Below are 17,989 nucleotides of genomic sequence, written 5' to 3'. Positions count from 1 at the left end.
TGGTTGTCTGAAATAGAGCACAGTGCTCCTGCTTGTCAAAATTCCTGAGTTTCTGTGGTCAGTAGCAGGTTATAGATTTGTTTCACTTCTTTATCTTACTGCCTAAAGTCAGAGAATGTCAAAGTAAGGTGTATAACAAACCCATTTTATCTCTTGTATCTCCTTGCTGACTCAGCCCCACAACTCTATTCTTAGACTTCTGTGTTCTAATCTCCACTGGCTGATTTCCCCCTATGATTGGAAGTGTTTCTGTTGTAGCAGCTGTAGCCAAGACTGTTTTTATTGTGGAAGTGGAAAAGTACTGCCAGTCTAATGAGTGGAAATAGATGGTCCAAGCAGCTGTAGTGGAGGCACTCTTTTTTTAAAGGGGAATAACCACAGAAAAAAAGTATGCTGAAATGTAGACTGTTTTTGGAAGGTTCAGTCAAAGAATAGTGCTAAATACTATACTAGTTTTGTTCTTCTGTGGAATTTCTTACTGCTTCTCTCTTTTCTCTTTTTATGGGGCTACTTAATGAAAGCTTTGTTTGCATGCCTGGGCTTTATAACTATTTTATAAAACCTATCTGCATTTCATGTGTGAAATATATATCTTGGATATAATGTCTGATAAAACATCAAAGAAAAGTCACCTTCATTGATGTCTGCAGAATTATATAAATTATGAGTAATGTTGGCTTTTTTTAAGACAGCAGAAACCTGTACATTTTTGTAACTTTGTTATTCTCAAACTTAGCTTAAAAGTATCTTTATGGTTTACTAGTGACTGTCAGTGAATTTCAGGACGTTCGTAATTCTGTGTTTTTTTGTTGCAGGAAAGGGACAAATTCTACTTGACACGCTGTGTTATACTGGAGTTACTTCAGGCGCTCAAATTAAAGTCACCCTTACCAGACCTGAATCTGCTGCTATTGGTGCAGGTACAGGAAATTATGATGTAATTCTCATACTGTCTTGGCCCAGGTTAGGGTGTGGACCAGAGGCTGAAGAACCAAGTCCAGTATGGTTACAGAAAGTATCAGCAATGTCTGGGGAAGCAAGAACTTCTTAAATCCAAATCCAGTTGCATTTATATGCATTGGTGCATACATTTAGGCTCCTACATTAAAATTTAAGAAAATAAATTTGGAATCCAAATTTCACATAATGATAATGACCTGTGCATCTCTGCTGATTTACTGAAGATCACAGAATATATCTTGAGTTGGAAGGCACCCATAAGGTTGAGTCCATTGAGTTTTATATCATGTCCCATTGGGGCAGCTGCCCCTGCTGCTGCCTTGTCTTCATATCCTAGCGTCAAACCCTGTCCCCAGCTTGTGTGGGAAGGGCTGCTAGGTGATCACGGGTCACAATTCAGTTTCTGGCAGTAAGCTTGTCTCCAGTTCCTGAAGGCCATTTTCTTTTGACCTGTAGTTTTTCCAGCAAAGAATACATTGACAGTATTTCTGCTGCTTTCATTCTGTGGAGTCAAACTACCATTGGAAAAAAAAGGGGAAATAAGATACAGACTTGTGAAAACTTCTGCCTCCAAGAAGGCGAGTGTGTCACAGTTTGGCATCACAAGCTTGTCCCATGAAACAATTTGCTGAAGTCCATCAAATGTAATCACAGGTAGTGGTTTCTCATTGTTTGCAATGAGATAATGATATGTTAGGAACTTAAATTTAGAAACTTAAAATTATAGGGCACCAGCATAACAGCACTTCATAAGGTCCAGGTGAGGCATTTATTACATACATCCCTCATAATGCTCCCAGCATCACAGCTCCACTCACTCTTTCCCTTCCCATGAAGAGTCAAAGCTTCATGTAGCTTACTATGGACTCATTTTCTTTTGAGTACTGGTACATAACTCATGGTAAGTAAGTGATGACAGAAAAATAGTACTGACAAATGAAAGTATATAGCAGTTAGGATAACTGAAAACAATTATAGTGGCATCAGTGTTAGGGGAAGAAGTTGGGAAAGGAAAAATGACACATGGGGGTTTTTTTCTTTTGATGGTTAAGGGTTGTTTTTAAAAATCCATTTAAGTTACAAAGCACAAGTTTGTCTTTTTTTTTTTTTTTAATTATTATTAAACCCAAACTTAGTATCATCAAATAAGAGCCACCGATCTCTTTCTGTCTTATGGCTGCAGTGATGCACCTTGATACCATGTACATTGGTTTTTGTTGACTTGAACTGACTTTTCCTCTATTCCAGAATAAGGCAATTATTCTGCATTACTCCTATAGTTCAGTCCTATGGCTACCCCATAGCATGAAAATCCCCTAGTCTACTCCTTCCTGAATTTGTCATTTGAGAATGCAAACAGACCATGTCCGTTTTGGCAATGGGGTTTAACTGATTTACACTGGCACTTCATATTGAGTCAATTGCCTGAGAAATCCAGTAAGCAAAACTCTCTTTTACATTACCTTTATCTCATAAAGATAAAATGGTAGTTGCCTGGGTTTTCCTCCCAGCACTGTTCCCATATGCTGTATTCACTTTGGGATGTATTCATACCTTACACAACAACATCTAATGTGGATATAAATGTCTTTTATGATGTCTGTCTTTCAGAGGCTGATGAAGTGATTCATATTTCCTGCTATCCAAAGCAGCCAGCTTCTGTTTTTATGCAGTCAGTGGTGAAGAATAGGGGTTGTATTCAGACCATCTGCCATAGATGCCTACTGGAGGCATGATGAGTGCTTCTCCCATTGACTGTGCAAATTGGCAGCTCTCAGTAGTATGTGGTCTGAATCACTCAACAGCCTCTGGAATTGCAATACCATAGTAACCACTAAGCCCATCTTAAGCACCACTGTAATTTAAGAAATCTATCAGTAAAAATGCATATATCTCTTATTTTTAAAATTTTCTCTGGTGCCATTAATAGAAGGAAGGGATTAGTTCACCTCTTTAGCTCACAATGCCACTACAATATTAATTCAAATTGTATGCTTTTGAATGAATAAAGCCATAGCGGAGTTAACACAGCACCAAATGGAAGTGGTTTTCATTTCCAACAGTCATGTCTCCATGGACCTGTTAGCCTGTATGCAAGATTCCATATAGACAGAATACAGAGATTCTGTCAAAATGTTCCAGATAACAAAAGAACTAGGAGCATTTTAGTTTAATGATAGATCAGTCGTGGGCTGACTAACAAAGGAGTTCCTAGAAAGGTACATTTGACACCCACATTTATCCAGATCCATAGTGCCATCAGTGTCACCAGTGACATTAAGGCTAAGATAAGACTTAACTTTATCCGACTTCACAAAGAATGAGAATTTTTAACCAGATCACTCCAATCTTTGCATAGGTGTCCTGGATGATAAAGGGTACAGAAAGACTGTCTCCTTGATTTGTGCTAGCAAATGAAAGCCACCATGTACATGCTACTGTTCCATGGGTTTCCATAGGAACTGCTTCTTCACATAGCATTTTGTTTCCCAGTACTTTTCTCCTGCTCACATTTCATCAGCACACATCTTCAGGATTTCCATTGACTTCAAATTATACTGGTGTGTCTTTGGAATTTGCTTGTTCAGTCATTCTCTAAGATTCAGTGTACCTGATCTGTTTTGTTGTAAAGCTTGTGGAAGTGTAAATTTTAGGGGTATAAATGATATTTTGAAATACTTTCATGAAGAGCAGTCTTTGAGAGTACTGCTTATAAATATGCATTAGACAACCATAAAATATGGTAGTCAATATCTGTCTCAGTTTGTGAAAGTACCATGGTATCAATTAATTTTTAATAAGAAGGAAGATTAAGACTTAGACCTTAGTTGACATTATTTTCTGTCTACTCTTTCTTAGAAAGTTACATCGCATCACTATGGACAAAAATTGCTCAAGTGCAGATATAATGTCAGGACAAGAAGATTTAGGAACAAGTAAATCATTTGCAGGGTGTCCAATGCATTATTGAAGTTTATAGTGATTAAATAACAGCATTAGCAAGTTTAATATATGAATGATGTGGACATTGAGATTTTAGGTCAAGGAATTTGAAAACAGAAACAAGACAAAAGGTAAAATAAAGCATAAGAAAAGCAATGAGAGATATTCTACTGTAATAGCATGACACTGACCATCTCTTAGAAACAGCTTGTTCATGTAGTATTGTGCAGAAGTTATACCAGACCATACTAGTATGTTGACAACTTCAAAGCTCTTCATATAATTCATCATTGTAGAACTTGAAAAAACATATTATAATATCATAGTGAAGAATATGGCATCCTGCCTTATAATTCTCTATCATGGTTCACTCTATAATGAAAGAGGAACATTTGATAAATGGAAGAAATAGCAAATATAAATTTCTTTTTCATTAAGAAAGTCTGATTTGTTGCACAATATTCTTCAAATTGCTCCTGCACAGCATATTTGTTAATTAATCACAATAAAGTAACACTTTTTTTCAATAAAATTATCTCATTTATAATGGTGAGTTAAGTAGGTTGTTTATAAAGAAAGAGATCTCTAAAGGCAAATTACCATGAATAAAAACAAGAAGAGATCTGAACCTATTTTAATGAAGTAATGAATAAATTATTAGTGTCTTCAGGTTCCTCAAAAATAATTAAAAATAACTTGTCTTTAATTTCTTCTTAGTTTGTTTGTGCAGATGCTGGAACAAAACTAGCTGAGTCAACAATCCTACATAAACAGATGATTGCCTCAATGCCTGGAGTAAGTACTGAACCAAAGTCCATTTCTTGGTTCTGTTGTGCTGATTTTTTAAAAATACATCTTATTCTGCTTGCTATGCTTCATTTTAATGCTCTTTCCTTTTCACTTCTCCTCTGGCAAGACGTATTACAGGCTGAGGTTGACATGCTTCATCCTTTTTATTAATGGTGGAAGAGTTCTGAGTTTGATGTTGCTTCCCCTGCTTTCAGTGATAACCTTTAACTGTGACTGGCTTCTTACAGTGAAAGCCTGTGCTCAAAAAGACAAACCTAAGATCTGCAATTCTCAGTGGGAGCAGACCAGCTGAATGCATCAAAAATTTGTAGCAGGATGGAAAGCCACAAACCATTGCCTCCATTCTCACAAAAGATTATCTGATTAAAGAAGGGAGTTAATGGTATTTTTCTTGTAATGTGTAAGTCATTCATCTATATCCTGCTGATGCGTGTAGCTAAGTTACAAGTACTCTTAATTGCTTGGGTACTGAACATGCACCTGGTGAATATGGAAGTAGCAAAATGGGAGGTCTTGACTTGTTCCATGACACATGTGACTGAGTACCCAGGTAGATGGGAAAGGGTCAGCCAAGGTTTGCTTCACAAGCTGAGTGAGGAAAGCTTGTTTCCCTGTGTGTCAGCTTTAGGGATGACTTCATAAGGATCTTTCCCATGTATCTTCTGAAGTGCATGATTTTTAAAATGCCAATCTTTAATAATACCTTTGCTCCCAACAGGATATTTTAATTTATACTTGCTTTGAATAGATAGACTTACACTGATGTTACAAAGTATGATAGGAGCAAGATCATTTCAGAAGAAATCACAGAAAATTAGGCTGCCTACTGCTTACTTGGAACAGAATAGGTTGTTGGAGGGAAGACTTGTGCAACTGAGCATTTATTTTCAGAGATTGGAGTGCAGTCTCTTTCATAATTCTATTATTCAATATTCTAGAACCCAGGTTGAATCCTTGGTGCACATAAACTGGATGGAGGATATACTGACAGGGTTCCCAATGACCATATTTTACTGGTTTTTATTCTGTCATGGAAACTGGCAGGAACAACATTTGAAAAGCCAGAAGGTGGCATAGTAAGGTAACACAGAAAAATTAAGAGTGCCCAGGTCAGTTGTTTAAATATAGAATGCTCGCAGTTTTTTAAATTTCAGTCACTGAAACTCAGTTGTGGCTTAACAATTGTGTGACTAAAACTAAATCTAGTTCATTTGTATACTCAGATAAGATAATCAGCTTCTACACTTCAAAGTGCAGGTAATCAAAAAGAGGTCAAAGAACAGTACTTTTCTTCTATTAACTTCACTGCAGTGTTTTTCCCTGAGCCTATGACTTGGGATAAAGTAGATTTTGGTGACTTCAAATAGATATCTAATTTAATAATGTGATCATTTAACCTCAAAAGTTAAGCATTTCTTTTACTTGGCTGCTAAGAATGAGGCATCCATGGTTCCTGTTGAATTCAGCCAGCATTATCTTCACCTCAGACTATTAACACAAAACCAGAGGTTTATGTGATACCTAGTGGGTTGGTAGTATCACCTTTGGAAAGCTGCCCTGCAGGGTTCTCTGATCTATTCAAAGCCCTCATTTAATCTGACAGCTTTGTTCCGTTGACTGCTTTATGCACCTCAGGCACATCTTGTGCTAGCTGAGGGCCAGATTCACATTTGTCACTGTTCTAGGAAAAGGATTATGAAAATCTGTAGTGCATGAATACAGCAAGCACCACATTGAGTCCTTTTGTTTTCCCTTTGAGGTTGTTTTTGCTCTGGCACAGGTGGTTTCTCAATAAGCTTATACCTGTATGATCTAACTGGAGCACTGCATAGTTTAAGTGCCATTAAGATACTGTATTTTGAGTGTTTTTTCTTCAGAAATACACATTAAATATTCATTAGTTTTTGCAAAAAGGAAAACACATAATACATTTCAGTGATGATCATTTTAGTGATGTTTACATATAAAATACCTGAAGTTATTTGAACTGTTTTTCCATTGTGATTAATGTGAAATAAGGGCATCTGTGCCTGTGACTCAATTTTGTTTTCTTTGATTGTAACTGATTGGTTCCAATTGCAGAAATGCTCAACTGCTTGAAAAACTGAGTTGTTCAATTCTCATCGAGTTTTTAAGACTTTGATTCTGGACCACTGTAAATTTCAGGATGACGTGACAAGAATATTCTTGAAAGTTTCATCAGTTAATCTTTTATTGCTGTCATAGATAAGAGTATTTTATGATGCATGAAGAAATTACAGCTACTGGGCTATCTTCTTATACTATAATCAGATAAGAGGACATAATACACTGAGAAGAAGAACATCAAAGAACACCTATTCCTAGTTATTCCAACTAAAAAATAAAATAAAGAATTTGAGACAGATCAATTGTATTCTGGTGAAGCAAAACCCTGTACTTAAACTTACTTCTTTTATGTTTTAGTGTGGAACAGCAGCAATGGAATGCATGAGGCAGTATGTTGGGGAAGTGCTGGATTTCATTGCAGATATGCATACCTTAACCAAATTGAAGGTTGGTTCTGGCATACATTGATCTAAAGTGTATGAGTTTTTTGCCAAAAATATGTTTTCTGTAAGGAACTTGCCTGGGAGACACAGTAGGAAGTATCTGGGATGACTGACAGGGTTTTTTTTCTTTCTCTTAAAAAAAAAAATAGGGCTGTTATATATTAGAGACTTCTGTGGCATCAGTAAAAAGTAGCTTATGTGGTGTTGAAATGGAGGCTGATTCAAATATCATGAACACACAATAAAAATGCAGGCATGATTTTTCTGAAATGTTGATGTTAAGCAAATGTCATACCAAAGGCACTGTGAGAAGTGGTTGTGTTTAATATAATCCAGGGAAGCATAAAACTCCTTGCCTGTACAAGTACACGCTTGTACAGAAATCCTGTGTCTCTTATAGACCCAAACAGACACTTAAATTAATTGGAAGTTCTGAGTAATTAAAATACAGTAATTGACCTAAAAAAAGGAAGTGTCCTTTTTCTAATGGATGCTGTTTGTTTTCAATGTCAGGTTATATTCTGTTGAGTTGGGGAAAAACCAAATAGCTCTTGTCTCTGCAGTCCAAATTGAGTTTTGGTTTCTTTATGTTAGTTGGATGACAAATTGTTAAGAGGGATGATAGGAAAATACTTCTGTTAACAAAAAATATTATATTTAGGAATACATCTCATACAAAGATCTTACTAATCATTAGCTAATCAAAACCTAGAATTCCTGTTTCATGAAGGAATTTCATATTCCTATTAAATTTCCTACAGAATGGAAATTCTCTAGGATGTTTTGAAAAATAAGTAGTCTAAGTAACATTGCTGCTCTGAAGTTTATTTATGAAACAATGAGATGAGAATGCTTACCCTACTAGTTTCTCACACACTCACTTGTTCACTGTCCCTTATGCCCCAGAGGGGACACCTTACTGCTTGTTAATAATACTTACCACAAAGGAAGAAAAATCCCACCTAAACTGAAACTTGTGTCTTGAAACTCACTGTAGCTGCATTTTACTGGACAAAATATTAATTTTCTTAAATTCTTGCCCTGTTGACCATGAATTCCTTTGAATAAAAAAAAATAGTCTAAGGGAAGCAGCCTGTTATGCTGGAGTAGAAATTTACTTCAAAGCACGAAGTAATTAGTCATTTGAAGTTGAACTGGATTGCCTTCCCACTCTGTCCTCTTAAGTTATTCACCCATTTCTGTGAAAGTTCAGAACTGCTTTCAGAGTATTTAGGCAAATGAATCATAAATGAGGCAGGAGATACATCTGGTTTGCTAGTTCCACAGGAAAAAAATGAGCTTGCCTGAAACCAGGAATGGGGAAAATTTGTTTATAAATACTTGAAGGTATCTTCTCTCCTGTGTAAAATGTTTCTGTAGAAAACTTTCTGTCATTTGGACTTTGTCCTTCTGCCCAGCTCCCTTAAGCTGATTTTTAGAATTGTTCTTACAGTGCTGAAGACTGATGATTACTTCTTATCCTCAGTGGGACTATTTATTTTCTTAAATTTTATATAGATAGAACATGAACTGAAACTTTTACCCATTTTTTCACTTTTGTGTTTTGAAATTGGACAAGAAGCTTCCCAAATCAGTCATCTGGTCATTTAAAACTGAGTCAGAAATGTCATGTTGTTTTGATTTAGCCATGTAATACAGGAATCTGGTACAAAATTAGCATAATAGGGAAGTCAAATATGAGCATAATTTTATGTATTGCAAAGAATAAACTTTACTGTCTTACAGAATTAAAAGGCAGTTTTTATTTAAACAGATAAAACTTACTTTGTGGTTACATGTTTGAGAAAATATTTGTAAGCCTTTCGAAGTTTGCAAGTAGCCAGAAATTCAAACAAATTCACAGCATCTAGATTTAAATTCTTGCAAGCTCATTTAATATATTTACTTATACTTATTGATTGGGTTTTATTACCAGCGATGCTACTCCCTAGAAAAGGAGTCCTAAGATCATCTGGTTGTACAATTTCTTACCACAAGTGTGTATTATCAACAGCATCTGGGGTTATGGCTAACAAAGAATGCCACATGGTTTATATGACCAGTAACTATCCCAACAGCAAAAGGTGGTTTTCAAATGTTGATTTTCAAATTTGGAAAATTCTACTCTCTGTAGGAATTCAGAGAATAGATATAGTTAAAGTTGTTTGTTTATATTAAATGTCATCTTTTGCATATCCAAAGATAATTTCTTTGACAGAGGCCAATTATTTTCAGTTCTGTATATTAGGAATTACTGTACTAAGAGAAAAAAAAAATCAGTTTATTATGGTTTCTTTTTGCCTTTGAGATGGCTTCTTAAATGGTAAAACTTGGCAGGATTTTATTTAGAAAATTCACCACTTTAAAAGATATTATAATGTATTTGCCTGCATAACTGTCTATTCTTTTAACCTGTCTGTATAAGAAAAGTCATTAAATATTCATGTTGGTACACAGGGTTTTTTTCTTGAAAGAGACTTCAAGTAAGTGCAATTTGATAGTGTAAGTTTCTGGGGTCAGGTATTTATCTGTTAGAAAAATATTATTGGTCCACTGATTTTTATCCTGTTATAATAATTGAATAACTGATGACCTGATTTTCTTGTGTGAAGCATATGGCTCTCCTTTTAAGCAAGCAACTGCAGTTAGCATGTGTTCTGGTATAGTCCAGTACCAGAAGGTAATGCAAAGTTAGCTTGATAGAAACACAGAAAAGCAGGAAAAATGATCTTTATAGGCATAAATATTTAAGTGTTTCTTGGTAAGAGGTTTGACCCTTTTTATTGCCAGAGTTTCAAGGCATTTTTAACTGAATAGTGTAATATAGTCATATTGCTGATGAATAAGTAAGAGCTTCTTTCTGAACATGTAAATGAAATATTGCATGGAAGGCATTCCCTATCCAGGTGCTGTCTTGTTAAATGGTTAGATTTTTTTCATTTTTACCTAAACTTTCTGGATGTGCAGGCATTAGTTTGTATTTATCAGCTGTTGAGTTTGCTGATACAAAAGCTGCCTATACATGTTGCCCAATTTATATTTTGTCTGACCTCTTGGAATTGTGGTCTTCTGTGGAAAGATCTGCATCATACATGTGTTACTATTAGAGGGATTGGAGAATTTTTAAAAATCTATTTCTGAACTTCGTTTTTTAGACACAGAGATCCTGAGAAGGAATTGGAGTGGAATATAATATGCTGATTTTTATAATAACTTAGCTCAAGCAAAACAGTCTTTTTGGGTAGGAAATCAGATCTTTGCCTTGCAGAGTCACATGAAGACTTGTTCTCAACCACTGCATGAAGACACATTTGGTGGGCATCTGAAAGTTGGTTTAGCTCAGATTGCTGCTATGGAAATCACCCGGGGGAACCACAGGGACAACAAAGCTGTGATCCGGTATTTGCCTTGGCTTTACCATCCTCCTTCAGCAATGCAGCAAGGGTGAGAACACTTTTCCACAAAAATGGATACTAAAATGAGCTAGAAATCTTCACAAAATTATGTTCTTATTGTCAGATTCCAGAGGTGAGACCCACAGTGGGACATTGAAACAGCTGCTCAGCAGCTCTCTGGTCCTTAACTGAGGAGTTTGTCAATGTAATATTGGAAGTGCATGCCAAAGGGGCTGGGCTGGAGTAACACTGGAAATTAACTCGATTCTTGGTCTAGGTGCAGCCAGTGAAAAGCACACAGGCACTTGATCAGTCCTAGAATTACAGAAAATATTCTCTGAATTATAGACAGTACAACAGGAAATGGCCTTTGAAATTATGGAGCACAAATGAGTGAGAACTCTTAAGTGTAGGTCTACTAATGTATGACAAACTGCTAACTACACCTGGCTAAAGTTAAATGAGAGAAATCTGGCTCAAGACATTTTGTGTCCCCTTTCACTGTGAGAAATCCTGATGTGCAGTGTTTTATTTTCTAAAAAAGGGGGAGTACTCTCCCTTGTGTTACTGTGACAAGTTGTTTTGAGTGTAGGCAACTGGACAATGTTTCAACAAACCTGTATTCCTGTGCCAGCTTTGTCCCAGACTACCTGTCCAGGATTCTGGGAACTAAACTGCTTAGGCTCCAGTCCTTTAGATACATCTGCATTTACATTTATGTGCAGCACATCTGCTTTTGGAAATAATGGAGTGCTAATCTCCTTGCACTTGAGTTTATTTCATGTAAAAAAAGGGAACACATGTTCTTAATTGAAAGTGATAAATTACTTTAAGATCCTACAGGGACTTGAGGAAGAGCATTTTATCAGATTTTATTGAAAAACAAAAATTAATGGAATGCCTCTTGGTTAATATGAGTCTTTAACAATGACATCAAATTAGAAACTGAAACCAGCAGGGAGAGTGGCCTTGTAAATAGTGATTTATTGATGGAAAAACAATTATTTTTTTCCTGTGCCTATGAATTCAAATGAGTGTTTAGTCAGAACTTGGAAGCAGCAAAGGGATGGACAAAATGTCACCAGTAAAGGGCTCTTCCTTTTTAGATTATATAAGCACACTGCTTTGCAATTAGACACTGCACTAGATGGTGGAGAAATGCTTAAGTGTCACAAAAAAAGCATAGTCCCTTCCCTCAAAAACACAATCCAAATGTGCAAGGAGAGGCTCAAGAACACAGAAATTGCCTCCACTTTACCAGTGGAGAACTGGAACACAGTGGAGGCAAGGCAGCTGTGTGGAGCCCAGGGGAGCTGAGAGGAGAATTTCCACTGGGGCAATCCTTCCCACCTGGTGATATCTGTGTGAAAAAATCATTGCATATGGAAGCAATGAATCTGTGAATGCTTTAACCTTTCATAGACACAGTTTCTTAGTCCCACCAAACAGGTTCTATTTGACTTGTATATGGCACGTCAAGGCCACCAAGTTCTGTGTGGTTGGAATCTTCCCACAAGCTGTACCAACGATCTGTGTCTCCAGCACACTGAGACTGCATCTGCCAAATGTGCATAAGGAGACTCCACATTCTGGGGAAAGCCAGAAAACTTAGTATCATTGTAAAATCTGCTCTTTCTTGACAGGCCCAAAGAGTTCATAGAATGTGTCTCACACATTCGTTTGCTGTCCTGGCTACTTCTGGGGTCTCTGACACACAATGTTGTCTGTCCAAATTCTCCATCATCTTGCATGCCTATTCCACTGGATGCAGGTTCACAAATTGCTGACCACCTTATTGTTATTCTGATTGGGTTTCCAGAGCAATCAAAGGTAAGGCATTACGTGTTTTAAGTAGAGATGTGTTATGTATTGGCCTTATTGCAAACATTTATTTTTAGTAAAATAAAAAGAGGGGTAAAACCTTAATAAAACCCAGGACCCAGGGAAAGAAATCTCTATACAGTTTTTCTTATATGCTAGAAAACTGATGAAATTAGTACACTTAAGTTTGAGGTTTGGCTGTTTCAAAATGTCTGAACACAGGAGTGAGGAAAGAAAAGCTGATTTCCAAATTGAAGCTTCACCGATGACCGTCTCTGTGGCAAATCTCTCTAGTGGTTATTTATTCTTGTTGTATATTTGCATTGGATAGCATGTACATAATTTTATGATCAAAATAATTACAAACAGTGATGATTCAAGCACAACTTTTTTCTGTGCTCAGGACAAGAAAAGTTATTACAGATTATAAGACATTTGTGACAGTGGTTTAACACAAATATAGCAGCAGTCTTTGACACCAACCAGGTTTTTATTAGTGACAAAAGCAGAATGATAACACATTTATCTTACATATAAAATCCCCCTTTCTTCCCCTCCACCCAGCCAAGACACTGGTCCTTCCCATTCATTTCTTTGGCCTTTTTTTGGTCTTTCAAATACCTCCTTCCAGTTACCAAGCAACCATAGCGATGTTTGGAGCAGTCATACTGCCACAGAGCGTGAATCCCTCTTGCACTTGCAGACTGAGAAAGCATCTCTGACCAGAAGCATCTTTCCTGTAACAAAGTAGTTGAAGTCCAGCAGTCCTGGAAGCTCAGACACTGTGATGTATAACAAGGATTAGCAAGGAGCCATGCCTGAGTACGCAAAATGAATTCTCTTTCCTTGGCTGTTTCCTTGTGACTATGAGCAGTCCCAGCAAAGCAGAAATCGATGACTGATTAACAGAACAGATTAAAAATCATGTATTTTGTATGATAACTATCCTTTCAGGTTCTGAAGTGGAGTCATATGTGCCAGAGCCTTCTGCAGTGGAGATTTCCATCAAGAAAGTTTCAGAAATAGTCCTGAATACCTGTTTTGAAAATGAACTTTCTTTAAAAGGGACTGACCTTACTGCCTGGCACTTAGATGGCATGGGAGCATATTTGCAAACGCAGTTTTTGGTCTGAAAATATGAACTCATTTTTAAAACATTGGAAAGATGTTAGCAAGTGTACTTACTAGTTCCTAATGGGAGAGCAACATGGGAAAGTGAGGGGCAAAACGGCACAGTGGGACAGACACATGAGAGGGGATGAGAACCTCTGCACTGTATCCCAATACACTTGTTTAAATAAACATTTTCTTCTATTTTTTGTTTCTACAGACATCTGTTCTGCACATGTGTTCCCTGTTCCATGCATTTATATTTGCTCAGCTCTGGACAGTGTATTGTGAACAAACAGCAGTAGCTCCAACAGTCCAGAATCAGAATGAATTTAGCTTTACAGCCATCCTCACAGCCCTGGAGTTCTGGAGCAGAGTGACACCCAGCATCCTGCAGCTAATGGCACATAACAAAGTGGTAAGTCAGGTGCTGCAGACACATTTAGTACAGATTAAACTCAGAGGAGACCTTGGCTCCGTTTTAGTGGAATACAACAGGCTATGAATAGCATCATAAAGTGACTTTGATGCTTTTGAGAAATTAAAGGAACAGCTAATTAGTAGTGATTTAACCTCACAGTGGGCCTGAAACAGGATCTGGCCAGAATGTGCCTGAAACAGCATCAGGTGCTTGAGTCGCTGCTTGTTGGATTAAGAGCTCTGTGCATCACATCTCATTTTGTATATATTCCTGCTCTTACCTTTGGTCTGTTGTTTTATCTGATTCTGCCTTACAGCAGAAATGAACTTTCCATGGATAATTCTGTGAATATCCATTTTACCATGTGGTGGTGAAAAAATACACATCTGCTAACAATTGGCCACCCATAATTCACGGGTTACTCATCAAAAATAAGCTACATAAATATCTCTTGAAACATTTTTGAGTAATGAATGACTGGAGGGAGGCATCTCTAGAGATAAGATTTAAAAGGGAAATGTTCGCTGTGTCCAGAAATCATCCCTACTATTTGCTTGGAAATAACCTTTAAACGTTTGTTTATCTCAAATACTCTCTTCTGTTGGAGCAGTTTTGTACAGAAATAACCCAGAGGGCTTCCAGCAGCCCTCTCATAGCTGCTTCTTTGCTTACCCCTGACTAATGATTCTCTGTGCCTGCAGGCTTTAGGGTTAAGAGCTTGTTTCTGATGGGAAGGCCCATTGTGTTTCCCACATCCCAGAGAGTCATGACAGGTGAAAACTTTTTAACTGGGATGTTCACTAGTAGTTCTGACTCTGATGTTAGCTTTGAGTAGGAAACATTTTTACATGTGGCCCATTCCTCTTAAGTCAGGTCTTAAGGTTTGAGTTTTTAAGGTTTGCTGCAACCAAGGTTTTCATTCTTGGTTTGTAATTGCATGGGGTGCAGTTGAATGTCTCAGCCAGTTAGTATTTCCTGAGTCTTGTCCATATCAGGCAAGGACCACCTTAAGCTGTCCCTAGATGATATTTTAGCCTCTGACATTATTGGGTTCTCTGTGATTCACAAGCCACAGTAGTTCAGGAAGCTCCATTTGAAGGAAAGGGAAGTGTGCATAGCATTTCCAACCACCCAGTTGTTTAGTCGGACACAGAAGCCTCTTGTCCAGCCCTAGGACAAGAGTATGGCTGGGAAGTCTCAAGTTCCTATCCTTTTTCTGACAGTATATCATTATGTAGCTTCAGAGCCACAGTTTTAAAGCTCTCTGCCTCAGCTCTTGCTCTGTGAAATGTAGATAATAATACTTGCCTGTCTCACAGGTGTGTTGTGGGGTTAGTTAGTGTTTGTGAAGCACTTTGAAGATGAAAAGTACAACATAAAAGCTAAGATTATTATTATCAAGGGGAATTTACATGTAGTTTAGACAGGCACTGTAAATAGTCATTGCTGACTCAGGGTGTTTGTCTTGTATTGTGAATTTACACAATATAAAACATAAAAAGCTGTCTACTACCAAATAAATGATGTTTGTATCTGTCATAAATTATGATACAAAATGGAAGAATTACAGACTAGCTGTCAGTTCAAAACAATGAATTGTCTTTTGATGGGGATAAAAAGATGGGTTTTGTGAGCATGTTAATTTTCAAAGATTCCATAAATAAAAATACCAATTTCTGACATACAGATTGATGAGAATTACATAGCAAGGACATAAAAAACAATTTATGATGTTTGAAAAGAACAAAGCCAAAACCAATTTGTTTTGATGTGTGGTAAGAATTAAAATACATCAAGGATTGCAATACTTAACAGATATATGGTACCACACTGGGGCAAAACTAAATAAAGAAAAACATCCCATATGTGCTTGTGTAATATTTAATCTTGTGTGTCAGTGGTTAATAAATGCACACCTTGTGGTTCAGTGTAACTGCCTAACTAATACAGGTCTTAGAGATTGTTGGCTTATCTTACCACATTGTTATGCTGGATATTAATTTGGTTTTATGCTTGATTTTTCTTTTCCAAGATGGTGGAAATGGTGTGCCTGCATGTGATCAGTTTAATGGAGGCTTTACAAGAATGCAACTCTACTATCTTTGTAAAGGTAGGCATGCCATACCATGAATATTTATTAAATGATATTGCCTGATTATTCTGATTTCTAAATGCATTGTCCTCTGCTTCCCCTCCCACTCATAAAAAGAAAGTGGAATAAACTGAAGTTGAATGTTAATGCCACAATATACCCTAGCAGAGCATACTGAAAAATAAAATCCGTGGTGAGAAGACAAGACCACAATCTTAAATTCAAGTTCTCCTGATTTTTTTACAATGAGCGTCTAATCTACTTCCTCTTTCCATTGCCACTAATGTCAGTAAGGATCTTATTCCTCTAACAGACACAGCTAATGTCACTGACTTTGAGAACCTCTAGCTACTGCCTGAATTTTCAGCCATTCTGTATCTTTTAATCATCATAGGTCCTTTGCAATGTCCTCTGTGTTCTGAGCCTCACATTTTTTAGGTGAATAACACAAACTTTTTGCCACAGTGGTTTTCTTGTTATTATATGTGTATGAGTTGTTTGGAAATCCACAGTCAGTCTTCCATGGATTATCACAGTATTTGTAGAAGGGTTGAGGTAGTCTCACAAGCATAAATCAATTTTACTATCCTTTTTTATGTTTTCCCAACTCAAGAGAGTTTCCACAGAAGTAGTTAAGGTTAATATAGTTCCTCTGTTGCCATAAAGGAAATTTCCGACTTACTTTACTCCAGTCTTTTATGATCAAGCAAGAATTGAAAATAAAGTAGCTAAAATTGAAGGTCTTTATGTCAACTGACATTAAAGCATTCACACTCATTGTGAAAATACAGATTTGTAATGGCTTGATTCACTACAGAAATTCTGTCACTAAGGGATGTTAAAGTGATTATAGCTGTGTCTGAAAGACATATGGGTTTCTCTTTTAGCCAGTCCAGGATGTTCAGAATTTGACAAAGATGAAGAGTAGCTTTAAAGCTGTGAAAAGAGAGGCCTTTAGGGCCAAATCCGTGTCACAAATCAAATGAATGCTTTCAGAGGGATATGTTTGAGAGGATATATCAATATAATGCTAAGTCAGGTTAAAAGGACATTGTTGTTACTTTAAAATCAAGCTCATAAAACTGTGCAACTCTGAGTTAAGATGCTAAGCTTTCGTGTTTAGTGGATGGGAGATGGGAAAGAAAAATTTGGATGACCAAATCCTCTTTACTCAGCCCTAAAGTGAAATCCTGCATGAACAGTGCAAAACAGTACTTAGGGATTCATAGTTCCAGATTACTATTTTTTTCCTGAACTAACTGATTGTAAAAATATTTATTGTAAATCTGAAAAATAAGTGTCATGATTTAGGGACTTTGAAGTCTTTCAAAAACACTGTGGTGCAAAGCTTATTCACCCAGGAACCAGTGAGTGGCATCTGCAATTTTAAAAATCAAATTGGAGGTGGTGTCTTCTTCAGTGACTGTGCAATGAAATGAAAATACTCAACTTTTCTCCTGCTTTTTCATGTCAAAGGAACAGGAAAGTGTTAGTTGTTGGTGTTGGAGACCAGTGCCTTGCTGGTCACATCTTTGACATTCAAATGTCTCTCTGAGGAACTAGGGAGCCTACAGTAAAGATGGGAACAGGTCAAGGCCTTTTGCAGAGACCCAAGGGTTTTGGGCAGCTCCAGCAGCTGCTGTGTAGCTTTTCAGAGAGCTGGGCAGGCAGCAGATTTGGAGATCCAGAACAGCACCGTGACCAGCCTGTTCTACAGCCTGGTTTCCCTTTAAAAATTAAACTGGAATCAATATAGTTCTGTTGAAAATATAAACTCAAAAAATTTCACAGTGTCTGATAGCACTCTGTTCTTCCAGCTGTTCTTTCTAACTAGTGTTTTGTATTCTTCCTTTGAGAAGAAAAGGCTGGCTGAGGATTAGTTGAAACTCAAGTGCTTCCATAAAAA

At 37.0% G+C, this 17,989-nt stretch overlaps 1 protein-coding gene across 6 annotated transcripts in view; it reads left to right on the top strand.

Annotated features, from left to right (window-relative positions):
• The window catches only part of UNC79 (unc-79 homolog, NALCN channel complex subunit), a 108,220-nt gene that overhangs the window by 86,591 nt on the left and 3,640 nt on the right, over window positions 1–17,989 (top strand). For 5 of the 6 annotated variants that reach the window (XM_033061746.1, XM_033061747.1, XM_033061742.1 and 2 more), the window contains 7 exons: window positions 816–920; window positions 4,621–4,698; window positions 7,159–7,248; window positions 10,513–10,688; window positions 12,283–12,469; window positions 13,791–13,988; window positions 16,024–16,101. In XM_033061746.1, the coding sequence (XP_032917637.1) occupies window positions 816–920; window positions 4,621–4,698; window positions 7,159–7,248; window positions 10,513–10,688; window positions 12,283–12,469; window positions 13,791–13,988; window positions 16,024–16,101 (912 nt within the window). Of the gene's footprint in view, window positions 1–815; window positions 921–4,620; window positions 4,699–7,158; window positions 7,249–10,512; window positions 10,689–12,282; window positions 12,470–13,790; window positions 13,989–16,023; window positions 16,102–17,989 lie in introns of those variants that run through there. The other variant, XM_042779352.1, reaches the window with a different exon arrangement.

Source organism: Catharus ustulatus, chromosome 6 (assembly GCF_009819885.2).
Source record: "Catharus ustulatus isolate bCatUst1 chromosome 6, bCatUst1.pri.v2, whole genome shotgun sequence".
Classification (NCBI taxonomy): Eukaryota; Metazoa; Chordata; class Aves; order Passeriformes; family Turdidae; genus Catharus; species Catharus ustulatus.
The sequence above is the reverse complement of the archived record's forward strand: the minus strand, read 5'-3'. Positions and strand labels throughout refer to the sequence as shown.